Below are 18,452 nucleotides of genomic sequence, written 5' to 3' on the forward strand. Positions count from 1 at the left end.
AAACGGTCCTGCCGACACCTCGATGTCAGGCTTCCGGTCTCCAGAACTGTGAGAGAACAAATGTCTGTCGTTTTAGCTACCCAGTTTGTGGACATTTGTTATAGCAGGCCCAGGATCCAGAGCAGGATATAAGCAGGGTCTGGAGTAGCCACGTGCCAGGCACAGTGTGGACTTCAATAAACGTGTGCTAGACGAAGGAAAGAAGAAATACAGAAATGAAGGCAGGAGAGTGGGAGGAGTGGAATAAGGAGACAGGAAGGGAGGCAGGGGATCCACCTCCTCCTACTAGACTGCCTTACTTATCTTGGAATCTGAAGAACTTAGCACGGAAATGAAAAACATAAGAGGTGGCTAATAAACTGTAACATACATGAATGAATGAATGAACAAATGACAAGGAAAGGAAGATGGATAAAGAGATGGATAGAAGGGAGGAACAGAAGGAAGAATTGCCTTTATGGAGAAAGGGATTCTCTGCTTCCTGGAGGGTACGAATCAGGTCATTCTCATCTGTGCAGCTCAGGGTGGATGTGAACACAAAGAAACATCCAAAGATGCCCACTTTCCCCGGAAGAATTGCTATGACGGGAGGGGAAATTCTCTCCGCAGGTCAGATCCAGGCCTGTGTCCCAGTGGGACGAGCAGCTAGAGGCTGTGTTCCATTGGAGGGAAAGTCGAACTCCATCAGATCGTGTAGGAAAGACCTAATGACATCATCCTTCTTTCTTATTAGCACAGCCAAGATGTGGAAACAGCCTTCAGAGACCATCCGGTCCAACCCCTTCATTCTGTAGATGGGGACACTGAGACTTAAGAGATGGAGAGTGACTTGTTGGAGTCATACAGAGAGTTAGTGGTCCAGGTCCTAACCCCTAGCCCGGAAGCAGAAACACAAGGTTGTGCTAAGTAATAAGCAACTCGCATTTGAAACGGGAAACCAAACAGAAGCTTGTCTGTCAGCCAGGCTTCCCCTTCACCCAGCTGTGCACTGATTTGGACATGGCGGTGACAGTCACTGCCTCGCCCATGGGCTGTTCCTAAGGAAACTGTCCCCATCCTCCAATGCAATAGACTTTAGGGTGAATGGACAGTTCTAAACAGCCATACAAATTTTCTGACCTCCGCAGCCCACTCCCAACACAGGGCCATAAGTCAGGACATAAAGACAGTTGGCCAGCGACCGATGCTATTGAATGAGAAGATGAGCTGGGCCAATAGGAAGAAGGGCAGAAAGCATCAGGACCAAAGGTGGGGAGAAGATGAGGTTCAGAGAGAAAAGAGAAGCCACAATAAACCGGAAAATGAATAAGCTGAGGCTATGAGGAGCAGGGACTATAGGGCGGCAGATGCAATGACACAGAGAAAAGATGAGAAAGGAGAGGATGAGGAAGCCAGCCGACAGCAGGGGACCAGAGCAGACCCACAGACAGCTGCCGAGTCGCTGTCATAACGGAGGACCCAAGGACGATCCACGGTCTCGCTGCAGGTCCAAGGAGCTGGCCCGAGCGCAAGACCGTCCTCCATGTCCAGTTGCATGAGGCCCAGCTCCTAGGCTGCGATTCTGCTTTCGCTTATGGCCCCGGGTCTTGCCTTATAACAGACGACTCTTTTTGCTGAGTTAGTGAGGTGGGTCTCGGTTCCTTGCCGTCGACTGGAAAGAGCAAGGCAGCAGGCAGCCAGGTCAGAGCGCTCACTGCGGTCGGCAGAGCTTCAGCCGTGGGCGCCACGGCAGATGGGGTTTGCGACGCCTGGATGTGGAAGCGCGGTGTCGCAGGCGGGTCTCCCAAGGAGCCGGCAGATGCTGCCGCCGCTGCTCCATCCTCGTCAGTCCCTCCGCCCTCCTCCTCCTCATTCTCTCATCCTCCTCCATCTCCTCCATCTTCCTCTTTGACCTCCTTTCTCTCCTACGTCTTCTTCCTTCTTCTTTCTTCCCTTTCCTTCTCTTACTCTTCCTCCTTCTGCCTCTTGTTTATTCCTCCCGTTCTTCCTTTTCCTCCTCTTCCTCTCTACCTCCCTCTTCCTCTTTCTCTCCCTCTTCCATCCTCTTTCTTCTTCCCAGTTCTCTCTCTGTCCTCCTTCCTCTTCCTCATCCTCTGTCTATCATCATCAAGCTATTTCCATGCCCCGAGTCTCCAATGTTGGACTAAATTCTTTACCCATATCACTGCATCCAGTCCTCTCCACAATCTCAATAATAGCTCCTATTATACTACCCGTTTTACGGAGGGGGAAACCGAGGCAGGGAGCTCTTGCTCTGATCACCCAGCAGGTGAAAGAACCAAGTTTCAAGCCCGGGCCCTCTGACTCCAAGATGCGCACTCTAACCATCATGCCGGATGAAAAAGCTGGGCTTCTGTGGGCCTGGATTGACTGAGCTAGACAAGGGAGGAGACAGCAAGGAAAAGGGAACCTTCAGACCAAATTGGCTCAGAAATCTATTGCCCTAACCACATCATTGCCTGACAGAAAGAATCTGCGTGAAGCCAGTGAGAAGAAAAAGAGGGGGGAAAATAACCCAGCCTTGTGATAGAGCCTGTCCACCTTCACGTCAAAGCCGCTTCCTAAGCAGAGGTCCATTTGTTTCTCTTATCAAATTCTCCTGCTGGCAGACAAGCAGAACAGTGTCACAGTCTGACCCGCGTTTCTGTCCCATCTGACACCAAGAGGTTCATTGTGCCTATAAAGCCAGAGAAAGGTTTTTGAGATGGCTCTGAGCTCCTTGTCCCAAGATGCCACAAAGGACAGGATGGGTTAGAAGCATGCACAGTTACTTCTTAGGAGCCTCCCCATTTAAGCCCCCTCATTCCTTCCAGAGGTGGGGATCCCCTCTCCTAGAGACTTATATATTTTTGCAAATAACAAAGGAAAAATGGAGCTTGACATTTTGGTTGGAAGCCCCAAGATTTAAGCTAATGATAACAGCCAGAAATGCCTGGATACGTACCATGTGCCAAGGAACTACACGAAGAGCTTTCAATGTGAATGATTTCATTTCACCCCACAATAGGTCTCTGAGGGTGGCGCTTTTATTATCCCCCACGGACATTCTTAAACGTGGCCACAAATTCCTTGGACTCTTCCCATCAACAGGATGAGATCTAAGTCACGGGCCTTGCATCTGTGTAGACTGTGACTGCTTCCATCGGTAGAATATGTCAGAACTGACGCTGCCAGGGCTTGGCTAGTGGCAAGCCAAGGCAATGCATGGGCTTATACTGCTAGGTGATAAAAGTCCATGTAGCGCCCACCTTGTTTGCTAAAACAGTCGCTCTTTGAGCCCTGAGCTGCCATGTAAAAAGCCAGATGACGCTGAAGCAGCCATGCTGTGAGGAAGTCCAAGCCCCGAGGCGAGTCCACATGGACGCACTCCTATCAAGTACCTGCTGAGCTCAGTGTTCAACCTGTCCCAGCTCAGGCACCAGACTTGTGGGTAAAGGAGCCTCTAGATCGGGGGGTTGGCAAACGTTTTTCTTGAAATGTCCCGACAGTAAATATATTTGGGTTTTGTGAGCCATGTGGTCCCTGCTGGAACTACTTAGCTCTGCCACTGTAGCTCGAAAACACCCATAGACAACATGGGGGTGGCTTGTTCCAATACAATTCTACTTCCCAAAATGGGTGGTAAACCAGATTTAGCCTGGAAGCCATAGTTTTCCAATGCCTGTTCCAGATGATTCCAGCCCCTGGCTATGTGAATTTTCCCAGTTGAGTCCCAGACATCATGGAGCAGAGAGAAAACATCCCCCCATACCCCTCCCTCATCCCGGAGGACACACGGACTCCGCGAGCATAATTAAAGGGCTGTCATTGTACACGAATAAGTTGGAGGTGGTTTGTTCGAGCAGGAGATACCTGGAACGCACCCATTTTACACAGAGGAAAACTGAGGCTCAGAGACATTAAGTTACTCGCTCAGAGTCTCAGCTGATAAATGCAGGAGGTCAAGGCTGGGTGTAGGTCTGACTTCAGAGGCCAAGCTCTCAACTGCTAAGATGATGCCACGAGGAGCCAGATGGTGAATGACTGAGATCTGGTAGTAAAAATGGTGGGTGACAGCAGGAGAGAAAAAGAACATATGGGCTTTGGCGGGGAGGCACGGCAAGGGAGGTCAGAGATGGAGGGAGGGACCAAATGATGCATGGCCTGGCAGGCTGCAGCGATAGTTTGTTTTCTAAATGCACCAGAAAGTCACTGGATGGTTTTTAAGCAGAGGGTGACACCATTCGAATTATATTCATTAAGAATCACTCTGGCTGCTGTATGGAGAATAGATCGGGGGTAGGGAGGCATGCCCTCCCCAGCCTTAAGCAGAGAAGTGAGACTATGCCTTGCCAGTGAGAAGTCAGACAGCCATCATGATGCCCATCCAGGTCCCGAACACGGGCTGGTGACCTGCCATGCACTTGAGTTGATCCATACTTTATCTACCTTCGACGCCATGCAGAAGACACTGAGGGCCTTGAGAAGCCACCTGTTGGCATGCACAGGTTTTGCTTTCCACCATGGGGCTGGAAACAGACCTAGAATCGCTTTCATCTAGTCTGAACAAATAAAGGATGTGGAAACCACACTGGAAATTTCCAGGCCACACTGGAAAGAAAGATGCACAGAGGGGCCCCACTGCTGACCACCTCCTGAGGACCAGCTGGACATCACGCGAACTGGCTACACGGCTCAGGGCCCCCACACGAATCCATCCACCCAGTCTCCGGCAGGAGCTCAGAAATAGATCCCGGCCCCTCGGTGGTTTGATTCAACAGATGTGTCAGAAAGCCCAGGGCCATCTGCAAAGCAAATCCTGGCAGATGGAGAAACATCTCAAAGAGCAGAGTCTGGGGTCTGGACCACCAAGGAACCCCTCTCAGGCTCTCCTGCTGTGCCCTCCTCGACACGCTCATTCATTCTCATTTCCATGGGCCTGCTCCCTAGATTAGACAGATTCCTGGCACACACTCTCTCCACGGATGGCTGGATGCCCCCCAACCCTGACTCAACACCAACCGCACAGAATTCGGAGAGCCCAGGGGCCTCGGAGGTGAAGGCAGGGCACCCAGATCACTCCATCGGGTCCTTTTCCAGAACCTTCCTCCCGCGGCAGCAGCCCTGGCTCGCCCCGACCCAGCAGAACCCCAGCCTCACCTTGTTGATTTTGTTGGTTTTGGGGAGCGTCTGACTGATGTGCAGGTCCGAATACCGGGGTGGCTTTCGCAGAGGGTTGTTGATGTCACATGGGACCGACTCTGTCCGGACTAACCTTGCTGGATCCGTAGGGGTAAAAACAGCGATTTGGGAGTTTAAGTATCACTTTGGCTTTATAGTATTATGTCAGGAGAGGGCAGAGCTCACACCCACCTCGAAGGCCCACCCAAGACCGGAAGGAAATTCACTGAAAACAATAGTTGTTGTGTCACAATAGAGACATGGAGTGTTTTCTGTGTGTATGGGTTTTTTTTTTTTCATATTGTCAATCTAAGACTTGACAATGACAAATTATAGTAATAAAACTGAAGCTCTCACATTGGTGCTCCCCTCGGAATTAACCTCCTTTGATACACAAGAGGTTCCCGAGTTTTCAGGGCCTGTAATCAGTGGACAAGCTATGGCCACCTATCCCTGTCCCCATCGGCTCACCTTTCGTTACTTGCGGGATTCCTCAGGCTTGAGCAGCCTGTCGCACGTCAAAACACATTTGTCCTAATCAAGGCCACCTTGGGTCCCTGAAGGGAAGGCTTGGCTCTCCCAGCCTTCTCTACTGCATCATCCAAAAGCCGCACAAAATTCTGGGCACGTGGCTGATGCTACATAAATGCTTCCTGATCCAAACCACATCATCCAAGGCCCTCTTCCTGCGACCCTTCTGTTATTCTACTACTTACAGGGACCACTGTGGGGGGGCGGGGGCGGGGGGGACGGACATGCTCATTCAAATTTGATGCCTGGTGGTGCATACTATGAGCTGTTTTTGTGGCCAGGGGGCGGGGGGCAGGGGTGTTGGTAGAAAAGTTAAACCTTTGGACTGACCCAGGGATTTCATTTCTCAGCTTAGCCTGAGCCTGCCATCACCATGGAAACCGACCGTATTTCCAACTTTCTACTAACAAGTCGGGGGGACGCTCAGCGAGAAGCTGGCGGACTTCTGGAAAGTTCCATGTGCTTTGAAGGTATGAAAGGGGCACGGCTGTGAAGGGGGGTGGAAGGGAGCCCTTCCCCAGACGTCAGCCCCTGTCAGCGGGTCTCTCCAGCAGGCGGCTGTGGTCCCATGTGGGAAGTGGGCTCCGGGGGAACCAACAAGGGCGTGGGAGCCGGCAGGAGGTGATTTCCCCAGTGAAGCTGACCCGCGGACGGTGAGAATTCAGGCTTTAAACAGCCTCGTTGAGTGTGTACAGTTGTTCAAGGAACGGATGGCTCTTAATTGAGGACGTGGAGTGGGACGGGGCACCGGAAGAGACCTGAAGACTTTCCCTTCACTCGCACTTTCCCCTCGTCGTCGTGGAGATCAGCAAAGCTGAGATCGGCGGAAACCAAGAGCGCACCCCGGCGCTTCCCCCAACCATCTGCCTCCTTCTTTAGGTTCCCTCTGGGTTCCTTCTGAAACAGGGCCGACTCCCATGAGTGTGCACTGACCGAGGTCAGGGCGCTGGGAGGGGCACAGTGGGAGGACCAGGTGGGACTCAGTCTCTGATGAGCAAGTCGCTGTACCCCCAAGTGGAAGCCTTAGCTCCACCCAGCCTGTAGACGGAGGGTGGGAAGGAGCTGGCCAGCTTTTTAAACTTTTAATAAGTAGCTAACATTTTAAAATAAGCATCTGGCACATAAAAACCATTGGGGCTTGTCTTCGAAACCTGAGAAGTGCTGCAGTGCGGGTTCGCATAGTTGCTGGCATGGCTCCTCTCTCTAGACGCCACTGGGATGCTCTTTCCACTTTTCACGCCCATCGGGCCAGCTTCTCTCATTTTGGGTACTTGCCTGGCCCTGGAAGGCATCTGAGTTTGCAACTCCTACTCTAGAGCTGCAATTGTGACCTTTGGAGTGCATAAATCACCTGCAGATCCCGTTAAAAATGCAGCTGCTGACGCGAAAGGTCAGGAATGGGGCCAGAAAGTGTGCATTTCTAACAAGCCCCCTCCCCTCCGCCCCCCGGTGATTCCGGTTGCTGGTCCTTGGACCAACATTTCGAATAGCAAGGGTCTGGACCAGAAATGCCCAGGAGAACTTTCCGTGATGCTGAAAGTGTTCATTATATGCACAATGCAAATATGGTAGCCGCATGTGGCTAATGAGCCCTTAAAATGTAACTGGTATGACTGAGGAATTCAATTTTTATTTTTATTTCAGTTTAATTAATCTAAACTTAAATACATATGGCTAATAGCTACTGTAATGAACAGCACAGGCCTAGAGAGTTCCCCAGTGGATGACCTGCAGTGAGGACGATGGAGTCTGGGGATAGCTGCCCCACAGGACAAGAATCGGGGCAACCATTTTGAAGGGTGAACTGTAAGGCCTCCCAAGGAGGTGCCTCCTATGGAGTCTCTGGCCTTTCTTTCTAGTCTTTCCTTCCATCTAATTGGTCTTGCTTTTTTAAAGGAGACAGCTGGTAGTAGCAGTCCCATAGGTAGCTGCTACCCCTCTGCCTGGACGGTTTGGCCTAGACACTCCGAGAGCGCCAGGGGACAGAACACAGATGGCCCAAACCAACAGGTCCAAGCCAGACCCTTCCCCATGCCCACTTCTGCAGGGTCAGTTGACTGAGTCTAAAGAGCACATAATGAAAACACACTCAGCACTCTTTTTAAGTGGGAAGGAAAAGCAATGAAATTGAGGGAAAGAGAGAAGGATAGACATTGAGATTAGAGACGAGAATGACAGAAAAAGACTTAGGGAGGAAGAAATGAATCTGGGGCTCAAGTATCACAAATAGGCAAGAAATAGGAAGAGCAGGGATGGGGGCTGGATTAAGGAGACGGATGTCAGGAAGAAGGGTATCAGAGGAAAAAAAATGAGATAGGCAGGCATCAGGGGATCAGGAGGTATGCAGAATCTGCCCAGACAGGACTCCTTGCTCAGATGGCCTGCAGGAGCCCCCACTCCACTCCTACCCCTAGGGCGGCAAGGTTTAAATACTTACCTCCTCTGTGAATGATCAGGAGATGACAGGGCGGGGCTTCTTTGGTGCATTTGTTGTGGCACTTTAACCTGAGAGAGAAAAAGACAGAGAAAGATGGATGGATGGATGGGTGGATGGATGGATGGGTGGCGGCGGAGGGGAAGCGAGATGGATGGATGGATAGATGGACAGATGGCTGGATGGGTTATGGGTAAGAGGAATATGTGGATGGATGGGTGAGTGAATGGTGGGTGGGTGGAAGGGTGGGTGGATGGACGGGTGGTGGGTGGATGGATGGGTGGTGAGTGTGAGTGACGGACAGGATGGGTGGGTGGATGGAGATGGAATGTCCCAGTGGTTCGGAAGGCTCTGAGTACTGTGGATACCAAGATGTGAGATAAGATGGGCAGCTACTAAAAAGGCATATCCCTGGCACCCAGGAAATTAACTCTGGATAGAGTTTGCTGCCATCCCACCCTTACTTACAGGTCAGTCCTGGGTGTCCCAAGAATGGGTAGCAACTGTTTCACTAACAGCGCCCACTTCATGCTTTGAAAGACATTTTCCCCCATCAGTCTGTATTTATCATCATCACCATACAATCCTAATGATCACCTACCATTTACCTGAAGACTCATTTGCCAGCCATTGCACTGAGTATGTTACATATACTATGCCACTGGATCTTATAACAACCTTACAAAATGGGTATTAGTATCATTCCCATTTTACAGATGGAAAAACTAAAATTAACTGACTTGTCTTGGCAGACACCCCGGGTTAGTGCTGCCAAAGCTGGCCGCTCATTCTTCATAAAGGCTCTCGCTATAGGAGACAGCCAACCAAGACTTCCAATTAGGATGAGACTAGTAATAGGTATCAAGTTCCAAAGGTAATAAGTTTAAGAGTTTAGAGTCAAAATATCTTCCTTCGAGACATGTCTAAGATGTCACCTTACCCTTCCCCATACTATTGCGTAACTGGAAAAAGATAATAAAAATTCCAAGTTATTATGCCTAGTTTTGACTTTCTTTTAGAATTTTATGTCAATAGGATGGATACACTCCATGGCAGATGATATCAGTGCTTCACCCATATTCTTTTGGATCCCCTTACCATTTTTGTGTGCACCCAGCCTACCTTCCAAAGGCCAACACCTTTGCCCATAAGGTTGCTCTCAGGCTGCATAAAGGTTTAATGTTAACACACTCTATACAGAGAAGTGGGAACTTGAGATTTGCCTTCGACCCTCTTCCTCTCTATGAGTTTGATAGTTCTGTTTGACAGAATGGTTCGAACGCCCATAGACTTGACATTGATTCTCCCCATTAGTTTAGCACGGAAGGTCTCAAGGTGGAGCCCTTAGACCAGCAGCATCAGCGCCATCTGGAAACTTTTTAGAAATGCAACTTCTGGGTCCCGGATCTGACGAATCAGAGACTCTGGGGCTGTGAGGCAGCAACGTGTTTTAACAAGTCCTCTGGGTGAGTCCGACGCACTCAAGTGTGAGAACCACTGGTCTAGTTGATGGTTTTGGAACGTCTGTGCATGTTTTCCCAATTTTTCTTGTGTTCAGTCTTTTACGGACCTAAAGGGCTCTGAATTCCTCTCTGATATGGAGTCAGACCTGGGGCCACCGGGAGTGCAGAGGAGTACACGGAGAGACAGGGGCAGCACAAAAAATGCCGCATCACGTCGTGAGAACGTGAGTCCATCTCCATTTCTCCCTCACTCCGATTGCATTGGGGAGGTTTCACGTGCTAACGTGTCTTTACATCTCTCTACCACGTGCTAACTCCAGTCCCAGATTTGGACGGACAACAGTATCCACAGAGAATGTAATACATTTATTTTTTCCATTTGAATGTCTAATTTCTCTGGTCGCTTTATATTCATGGCAAGTGAGGCTGATTTTTCACTCATGATAATAAGACATGTTTTCATCTTTCGATAACATTACTTAAGTTAAAAAGGCCGTAAATAGTAAATAAATACATGCAGGGCTGCTATGTAAATATGACAAAACCATGATAGAGTGGTAAGCAAATGGCTGAGTGAGACTGGAAAAAGCTGGCTTAGACGATCTGGAATCTTCAGAAAGTGGGGGCAGCTCTTGGCACCCAAAAGTCTCGATGGTTGAAAAAAAAAAATCGCCTCTTGGCCCCTTGGCTAAGATAGTAAGGTGGCTGGAAAACATTAGGAGGTCATGAATGCCATTAAGACTGTGACTCAAAGAAACAAGAGCTCACACTTCTGCAATGCTTATGATGGACCAGGCAATGCTCTTGATGCTTTACACAATTTACTCAACCCTCGTAGCAACGCTAAAAAGTAGGAACTGTTATTATCCCCGTTTTATAGAAGCTGAGGCTCAACACACTTGGAAAACTTGCCCGAGGTCAAATAGCCAGTAGGAGACAGGGACCCCCAGACCCGCTCTAACCACCGGGCAGATGCCTCTTCTTTTTTCACATCTCGGGGTTAATAAAGGGGACGTTTCTGGGGTCTATAAACAGCTGAGTCCTTCTTTGAGACAAGCCTATGATGTCACCTTGCTCTTCGCACTACGGTTGCCCGACTTCGCAAGTAAAATAAAAATCGCAGGTTACTGCAAACTGACTTTGTCTCTTTTTTTTCCTCTAAGGCCCCCAGACCCTCAGACCTGTAGCAAAGGTCCCAGCTCCAAGGCAGATGAAGCCACTATGGGATAATAAAAGGGTAAACAAACATCGGCTAATTGCAGGGGTGCTGAGATCACATACACAGAGAAAAATAATACAGGGAAAATGGGATGGGAGTGGGGTCAGCACTTCCAACGGGCGCCAAGGCTGGGGCGAAGACTAAGTCTGGGGGATTCAGGGGTCGGAAGTTAAGGGTCGATAAGGCTGAAGGGAAGAGAACAAGACAGGAGGAAGGAGAGGCGGGCAGGGTTCCCGGTGGTCGATTCCACAGCACCAGAAGCCACTAGAGGCTTTGGACAGTGACACAGTCAGATGGATGTTTGGGAAGCCCTGAGTTGGGGACAGCCGAACCAAGAAGCTTCTGCATGCTGTCCTGTTTGAAATAGCTCGACTCCACCCTGGAAGCTTACAGAAAGAATTTGTTCCTTTCAGCCACCCCCCACCTACGAGTCTTCTCGAACAAGCCCGCCGCAAGGATGACGTGCAGATGTGAAGAAGCCCATCTGTGATCGCGGTAGCACCGCGAGCTGAGGCCAGCCATTCAGCGTAACCTTTGGTCCACATCTGAATCAGGACAAGACAGGCAGGCAAGCCCCTTGTTGCTTTCTCTTGCAGTAACGGAAAAGCCCTCCTTCACCTCTGGCTGAGGGGTGGGAGATGGAGCTTCACAGGGCAGTGCTAGGACTGGAAGCACAACCACGGCTCATGCAGAAAGCCCAAGAGAACCATCTCCGATGCCCAGACACTTCGCCTTTGTGCGGACGTTCCGATGTCAAGAACTAACACACACACATCTGGGACCTGCGTATCGAGTCAGCAGGATTGGCTTAGGGCTGAAATCGACCAGACAACAGAGGGAAAGGGGTACAGGGACTGGGGCCGGATTTTTCCACAAGGCAGACACTCTATGACCCACTTACAAAAAATCATTTTTCCAGTGGGAAATATGCACGATTCCACCCAAATTAGACTTTTCCTTCTCATTGCCCAAGGAAGAAAGAGCTACTAGCATACAATTTATCGGAAGACCACCTGCTTCAGAATCAGATCCCCAAGGCTCACCCTCCGAGGTTCTGATTCAGTAAGTGAACACGAATTTCTAGCAAGCGTATTACAGAGTTTGAGAACCATAAGAGGGACACATTCTGCTTCCCAGATACGTCTGGGAACCTAAACCTTGCAGGATACAGCATCCCCCCCGCAACAAAAAATGGGGGAAATGAGGTCAGGATAGTACACACGACAAATCTGGGGTCAAGTCCTGACACCACTACTTCCTGGCTGTGACAATTTGGATAAGTCGCTGCCCTGCTCTGAGCAGGGACAGTCATAGCATCTGCCTCACAGGGCTCAGTGAGGACCAATGATAAGACACAAGTGAGATGCCTAGGACAAAAACCTGAAGGAGCAGGTACCAGCCTTTTCAGTATGGTAGTTATCATTATTATTGCTAGTTTGTGTGGCAAGCCTCTGCTGGCTGGAATGCCTGGAGCCTCGAAACAACCATGTTGGGAGTTGAGTGATGAATATCCTAGTCTCCTCTCTCTTGGGTGGGACAAGTCAGAGGTGTTTCAACGTGGGATTGGCCGCCAGCTGCCTACTGCCATGACTGCTCTTCGAGGCACCTGTGCTGGCGGCCTTCCCCAGTCTCTCTCCTCCACCGCTGGTGTGGCCTGGGATTGTCTCGCCAATAAACCAACTGTTTGCCCTTGAATCCTTGTCTCAAGGTCTATAAAAACAGAGGAGCCCACCGAGATTATTGCGAGAGGCTCAGAACACTAACGTGGTCTGTCCTAAAGCTTTCACCCCACGACCAAACCCTCTACTCGCCATCCCTTGTGTGTGGCATTAGCCTGCAGTCCTTAATAAATTTGGTTCTCCAGGTGCTTGGTTTCACAAGAGGAAAAAAGAGAGCTGGGGAGGGCACAGCTGATGACCTTAGACAAATCTCAGCCCGAGACATGCAGCCCAGAGGAGCACCATGACTTAGGACAGAGGCTCTGAGCAACCCCCAGGCACAAAGAAACACCGTCCCTGGTTCCAGAAGTAGAAAAGCTTGAGCTTTGGAATCAGGCCGACCTGAACTTGAATTACAAAGAGTTCTATCTACCCTCCTCAGACCAAGGGGATATCCGTCTGCCTTGCTGAGGTCTAGCTACAAACTAACTGTCTCTTGCTGAGCTCTAACTGTCAAACTACAATGAGGATCAAATGAGAAAATGCCCAAGCAATGCCCAAGTAGGCAGCCAAGGGTCAAGGTTGCTGCCGGCGGGGCTGAACACACCGAGTGCACACAGAGAATGCCAGGCGGGCCACGTACGGCCTGGAAACTTATTGAAAACTTTCATGGAAAATGGCTCATTTTTTTTTTCAACTTCCAAGGCTAATAGGATAAGCTTCAGTTATCGAGAAAAGTTGCTTACGTGGAACTTCTCAGTCCCCAGAGGAGCCGCTGGCTAAATGAGACATCGTCTCCGTCTGAAAATTAAATATGTGAATTTATCTGGAGGGCAAGATCTGGGTCTTTCTCATCCTTGCCGCTCTCTTTCCCACCGGCCCCCCTTCTAGCTCCTGGCATGGTGGCTGGTGCATAACATGCTGAATAAATGCTGGAGAGATGGGGGAGTGAGAAGGAGGAAAAGAAAAGGGAAAACCTGTCGACTGCTCCTGATGTAAGAGCATTAAGTGTCTATCGAAAATTTTTTTTTGAAAAATTATTTCTATTTCTTATCACTGTAACCCTTCAAGCATGTGAGATGCAAATATGTCCCTCTCCGCCCTCCCTCCCCCTCCATGTGAGGGTGGGGGACAGGAATATGACCAGAAGCAAACTGGACTTCCATGGATCTTGCCTGGGGAACTCTGGGGACAAATGGCCCCTTTATGAGCAGCTCCGCTGTTTCCTTAATGGATCTGTCATGGCCCCAGCAGCCCTGTGGAGCTGACTCAAACCCAGGGCCTGGCATGGGGCTGGGGTCATAACTAGTCTTCCCAGAGGAGAGACAAGCTCGAGACTCTTGCTGATGAAGACGGTCATGTCCATTTCAAATAGTTCACTGGTTGATTTTAACCAATTTATCAAAAGTTTGCTCTGAACAACCCAAATCCTTGATTTCTCCTACCTTCTCTCTTCCCACATTAGTTTGCTTTGCAATCCATCTGAGCAGGACACAGCCTTTCCTTACAGTGCACATGGGCCGTTTTAAAAACCTGGCCCCTAACGTCCAATTGAGGAAATATTAAACGAATGCCGACTTTGGGCCAGGCGTTCTTACATGACCTGTTTGCTCTCAACGACAATGCCGTGAGTGATGAATGTAGCTGCATCCATTTCGAAGTCAAGAAGACCGAGGCTCAGGAAGCAGCCCAATCACACAGACCGCAGAGGGCAGAGTCAGGATAACTCATTCATTCACGCACACATAAAGCATTACTGCCTTCCTCTTCTATGCCAGGTGCTGTGTGAAGCACTGGGGTGTATAATAAAACGGGGTGAGAATTCTTTTTTAAATCATTGTTCTTATCATCATCCAGCCAGGTGTTGACCATCTAGGTATGTAAACCCATCGCTTATCACTGCAGGTACGAAAATCATTCCACGTATCCCGATTCCTCAAAATTGCCTCCTAGAGATGATCCCACGTAGATGGGAACCAGGTTCTCGGGGCCCTGGGTTGGCAAGAACCACTTTCCCTCCAGAGGATGCTTTTGAGATCTATTCCACCAACAAATATTTACTGAGCACTCGCTATGTGCCGAGCACTGTACTAGCCCTGGGGGTGTAAACAGGGAACGACCCGGAAAAAAGCCCTACTACCTTCAAATAGTTAAAAGTCTGGTCAAGGCAACAGGCAGGTAGCAGACAAACACAATGCGGCATGTCATGTGGAATGACAGGGAAGGGCAGGGTGTGGCACTTTGGATTTGAGCGGAGTCAGGGAGGGCTTCCAAGAGGAAGCGATCACTGAGCTGAGCCTGAAAGATAAATGAGACCTAGCAGATGTGTGCAAGAAAGATCCAGGCTGAAACAGTACGGTGCAAAGATCTGTCATTGAGTGGGCATGAGGCCTGCCTCAAGGAAGCTGCAGGTCTGGGCCTGAAGAGGGAGCTGCTGAGAGAGAGAGAGGAGGAAGGAGAGGTGAGCAGGGAACGGTGCGGCGTCTCATCATGAGATAGAGTTTTTATTCCGAGAGCAAGCGGGGAACCAACGAAGGATTTTTAAACAGGGAGGTGAAGGCTAGATAAGCATTTTGCAAAGACCCCCACCCCCCACCCCGGCAGCTCAGACATTTATACTGGAGGGCACGAAGCTCTCTCTCTATTTTTCCTACTCCTGGCCCCGGCTTTCCTTTTTGCAGGTCGCTGCATGAAATGCTCCTTAAGCTTCTTGTAAAATCACCAAACCAAATCATGACCCCTTTGCCGGGGGGCTCGTTTCGTTGAATGGCCCAACCTCGCAGTTTTGTCTTAATTTGTTTCCCCCTGGTGTCTTATTTGAGCCGAATGCTTCTAGAAACGCCTCCATAGGTTCTCGGCGAAGGATATCAAAACACCCCTTCCCCTGCTGCTGACAACTCAGTGGGGCTGAACTCTTTGGCCTACAATTCGTAGGAAGGAAAACTCAGTCACAAAAATGAGGAAGGGGGTCGGGGGGTCTGAACTTATAAATCAGATCGCGGGCTCCCGTGGCATAATGAAAAATAACCAGGAAATCCTCGGCGCTGTTCTCTCCATGTGAGGACACTGAGGGGAAGCTGGAGATTTATTGGCTGCTGGGGGTACACGCACCCCCGCCTCATCCCCCAACTTCCCTGAGAGAGGAGAAAGTGACCAGCATTGTCTTGGCTCCCAGGACTGAGAGGTGTTTATCAGAGCACAAAGAACCAATTGTCATCTCTCAGTTCAAGAAAGGATGACGGGAGAGGGTGGCAGGCGGGAGGAGGGGTCAGGCCGAGATCAGTCTCGCCTCTGTTCTGCTTGTTTAGTTCAAGGAGAAGCAGAAGGGGGACAGGCATTTGTTGCCACCGTGCTGTGTGGCCGGCCTTTTGCCCGTGTAATGTGGTTAAGAGTCTGGGATCTTGAATCAGAGAGATCAGGGAGTGTGAGGAGCAGATCCACTCATCATGAGAGTTTGGGTCAGCGATTTACTCCCGATGGCCTCTGTTTTCTCATCTGTAACATGGGAATAATAGCAGACCCTACCTGCCATGGTTGTTACAGAGATTAAATGAGATCATGCATGTAATGTGTTTAGCAAAATGTCTGGCATTTAGTAAGCCCTCATTATGTGATATAATCATCACCACCATCATCATCATCATCATCGTCATCGTCATCACCACCACCATCATCATCATCATCATCATCACATCCAATCTCCACTTCAGCCTCCAGTAGAGTTATAATAATCCCTCACACACAAAAGTAATTAGACTTACATTTTTGCTTAGAATAGATAAGAACGTCTATAAGGGACCATTAATTCCCATTATGATTATTGCAAAAACTGTTTCTATTAATGGAAAAGTAAGTTCAGGCTTCAAGCTTGTGATCGCTGAAATGCATGCTCATAATTACATCCTGCCAATATCCTGCCTGTTGCACAAATTCCTGAAGCTTCCAGGAACTGTGTAGCAGCTGCAACATCAGCACTTGTCATTTCCCCAGTTTTTCAAGAGCTGGAAAAACTAGTGTGCCCCGTGGCTCAAACCAACCATGGCTTACTTCACACTTTTATCTCTTCATCGACTGTGGCTGGAGCCATTTTGCAAAACCAGGACATTTTCAAACGAACCAGGTATTTGCTGCAAGAATACAGGCTAGGAAGACAATACAGGGCAAGAAAGGAACCAAAGAACATATGAAATCCAAGTGAAAAGATCCATTCACAGAGGAAAACTGGATAAAGGAATACATGACTCATTTAAACAAAAAATAGTAAAGTGACAGCTTACACGGAAAGAAAGATGCAGGCACGTCCAGCCAGCCTACTGCAGGCAGGAGGAGAGGGCACGTGTATAAAGTGCATCAAAACACCACTGGACTCTCGATCGGAACTCTTGGGCTCCTTAACTCAGGTTTCCACACACCACTCTTTACCTTTCTAGGAAAATGCTATGGGTCTCAATTCTCCTGAAGTGAGCAGTGACCTTAACTGGAACATGTGAAATGTTCCTACTAGTAGAGACCTGCCTCGACTAACCTGGGTCACCTGGCACATGGGACTTCCAGGGCTTGACCCTGGAAAGTCCCAGGAAAATCAACCTGTTAGACTGTTTTATAATCTGTTGAATCTTTTAGTAATATCAGCCAACTGCTGGCATTCTAAAACCAAGTGATGCATACCACAGTCTCATGGGTTGGGAGTGAGTGATTTATTATATAAACCAGTGGTTCTCCACCGAGGGTAATTTTGCCCCCCACCCCCAACTCCAGGAACATTTAGCAATGTCTGGAGACCTGTTTGGTTGTCGCAACTGGGGTGTCTATCAACATCTAGTGGGTAGAGGTCAGGGATGCTGTTAAACATCCTATAATGCCCAGGGCAGCCCCCAAATGAAGAATTATCTGTCTCAAAATATCAACAGTCGAGAAACCCTGATATAAACCCTTTACACATCTCACAATAAGCTGGCTGGTTCAGAAAATCCCAAAAGAGAAAAGAAAAGTGAGAACAATAGGAAAGTAGGAAATGTGCTAAATTTTCCAGACCTTTGACCTTCCTTCAACCCACAGAGGTGATATGCTTGAGTACGTTTCTTTTTATACTTTGTATTAATAGAAAATCCATTTCTGCGATGAAAAAAAAAATGCTGAATAACTTATTTAAAGATTCTGATTTGAAGGACTCCCCAAGTCGTCAATGTGATTGGGGCACTCACACGTCATATCACATCGAATGAATGACTGTATTAGCCTCATTTTCCATCAGAGAGGTTTAGATGCTTTTCCAGAGCCACACAGTTGAGAAGCAGCAGAGCCAGGACCTGAACTCAATTATCTCTGGCTCTAGAGTCTGGATTCTGCTATTGATTTACTGTCCTGAGCTGGGTTTCCTAGAAGCAGATCCTGAGACAGGTATTCTCGCCAGTGATTTATGGAGGGAGTTTCTGCAAGAGAAACATACTCCATTATGATGGAAGCCAGACAGGGAATGGGGGAGAAGCTCAGCAAGGATGTGGCTTCAGGGGACTCTAGTCTCAGCCTGACCTGGCTGGAGGCGCTGGAGCATGAACTGTACCATAGAGTCTGTCTGCCTTCAGCAAGCAGGCTGGGCTTTTGCACACCTGTACCAGCTGGTCCCTGGCTCTGAGCCACCTGGGGGATGGGGAGGCTTATTCCCTGACACCTCTAGGTGAGGTAGCTGCAGTCACCCAAGGGCAAACTTCCAGAAGAGGTCTTACATATGAGCTCTTAGCATCAGTGCCTATAACAGCTGCTAAATCAGGTAACTGGGAATGTAGGCAGGACATCAAGACACACATGCGTGAGGGAAGGCTGCACTCAGAAGCCACTAATTTTATCATCCCGTCTTCAAAGCAGAGGAGTGAGTACTCCCTGGTCTTCGAGAAAAATGAGTCATAGTGTCTGCAAGGTATTCTGATGCCCATAACCTTTCCATCTGGGGCCCTAAGAGCACGTGACTCAGAGAACATCAGAACTTC

General features: G+C 49.1%; 1 protein-coding gene across 1 annotated transcript in view; it reads right to left on the bottom strand.

Moving 5' to 3' along the window:
- KSR2 (kinase suppressor of ras 2) overlaps positions 1–18,452 on the bottom strand; it is a 332,915-nt gene that overhangs the window by 59,455 nt on the left and 255,008 nt on the right. The window contains exons 8-9 of the mRNA XM_039868258.1: positions 8,131–8,196; positions 5,140–5,266 (exon numbers count right to left, since the gene is read on the bottom strand). Coding sequence (XP_039724192.1) covers positions 5,140–5,266; positions 8,131–8,196 — 193 coding nt within the window. The remainder of the gene's footprint in view (positions 1–5,139; positions 5,267–8,130; positions 8,197–18,452) is intronic.

The sequence above is a fragment of the Pteropus medius genome, unplaced genomic scaffold (genome assembly GCF_902729225.1).
Source record: "Pteropus medius unplaced genomic scaffold, Ma_sr-lr_union100, whole genome shotgun sequence".
NCBI classification, from domain to species: domain Eukaryota; kingdom Metazoa; phylum Chordata; class Mammalia; order Chiroptera; family Pteropodidae; genus Pteropus; species Pteropus medius.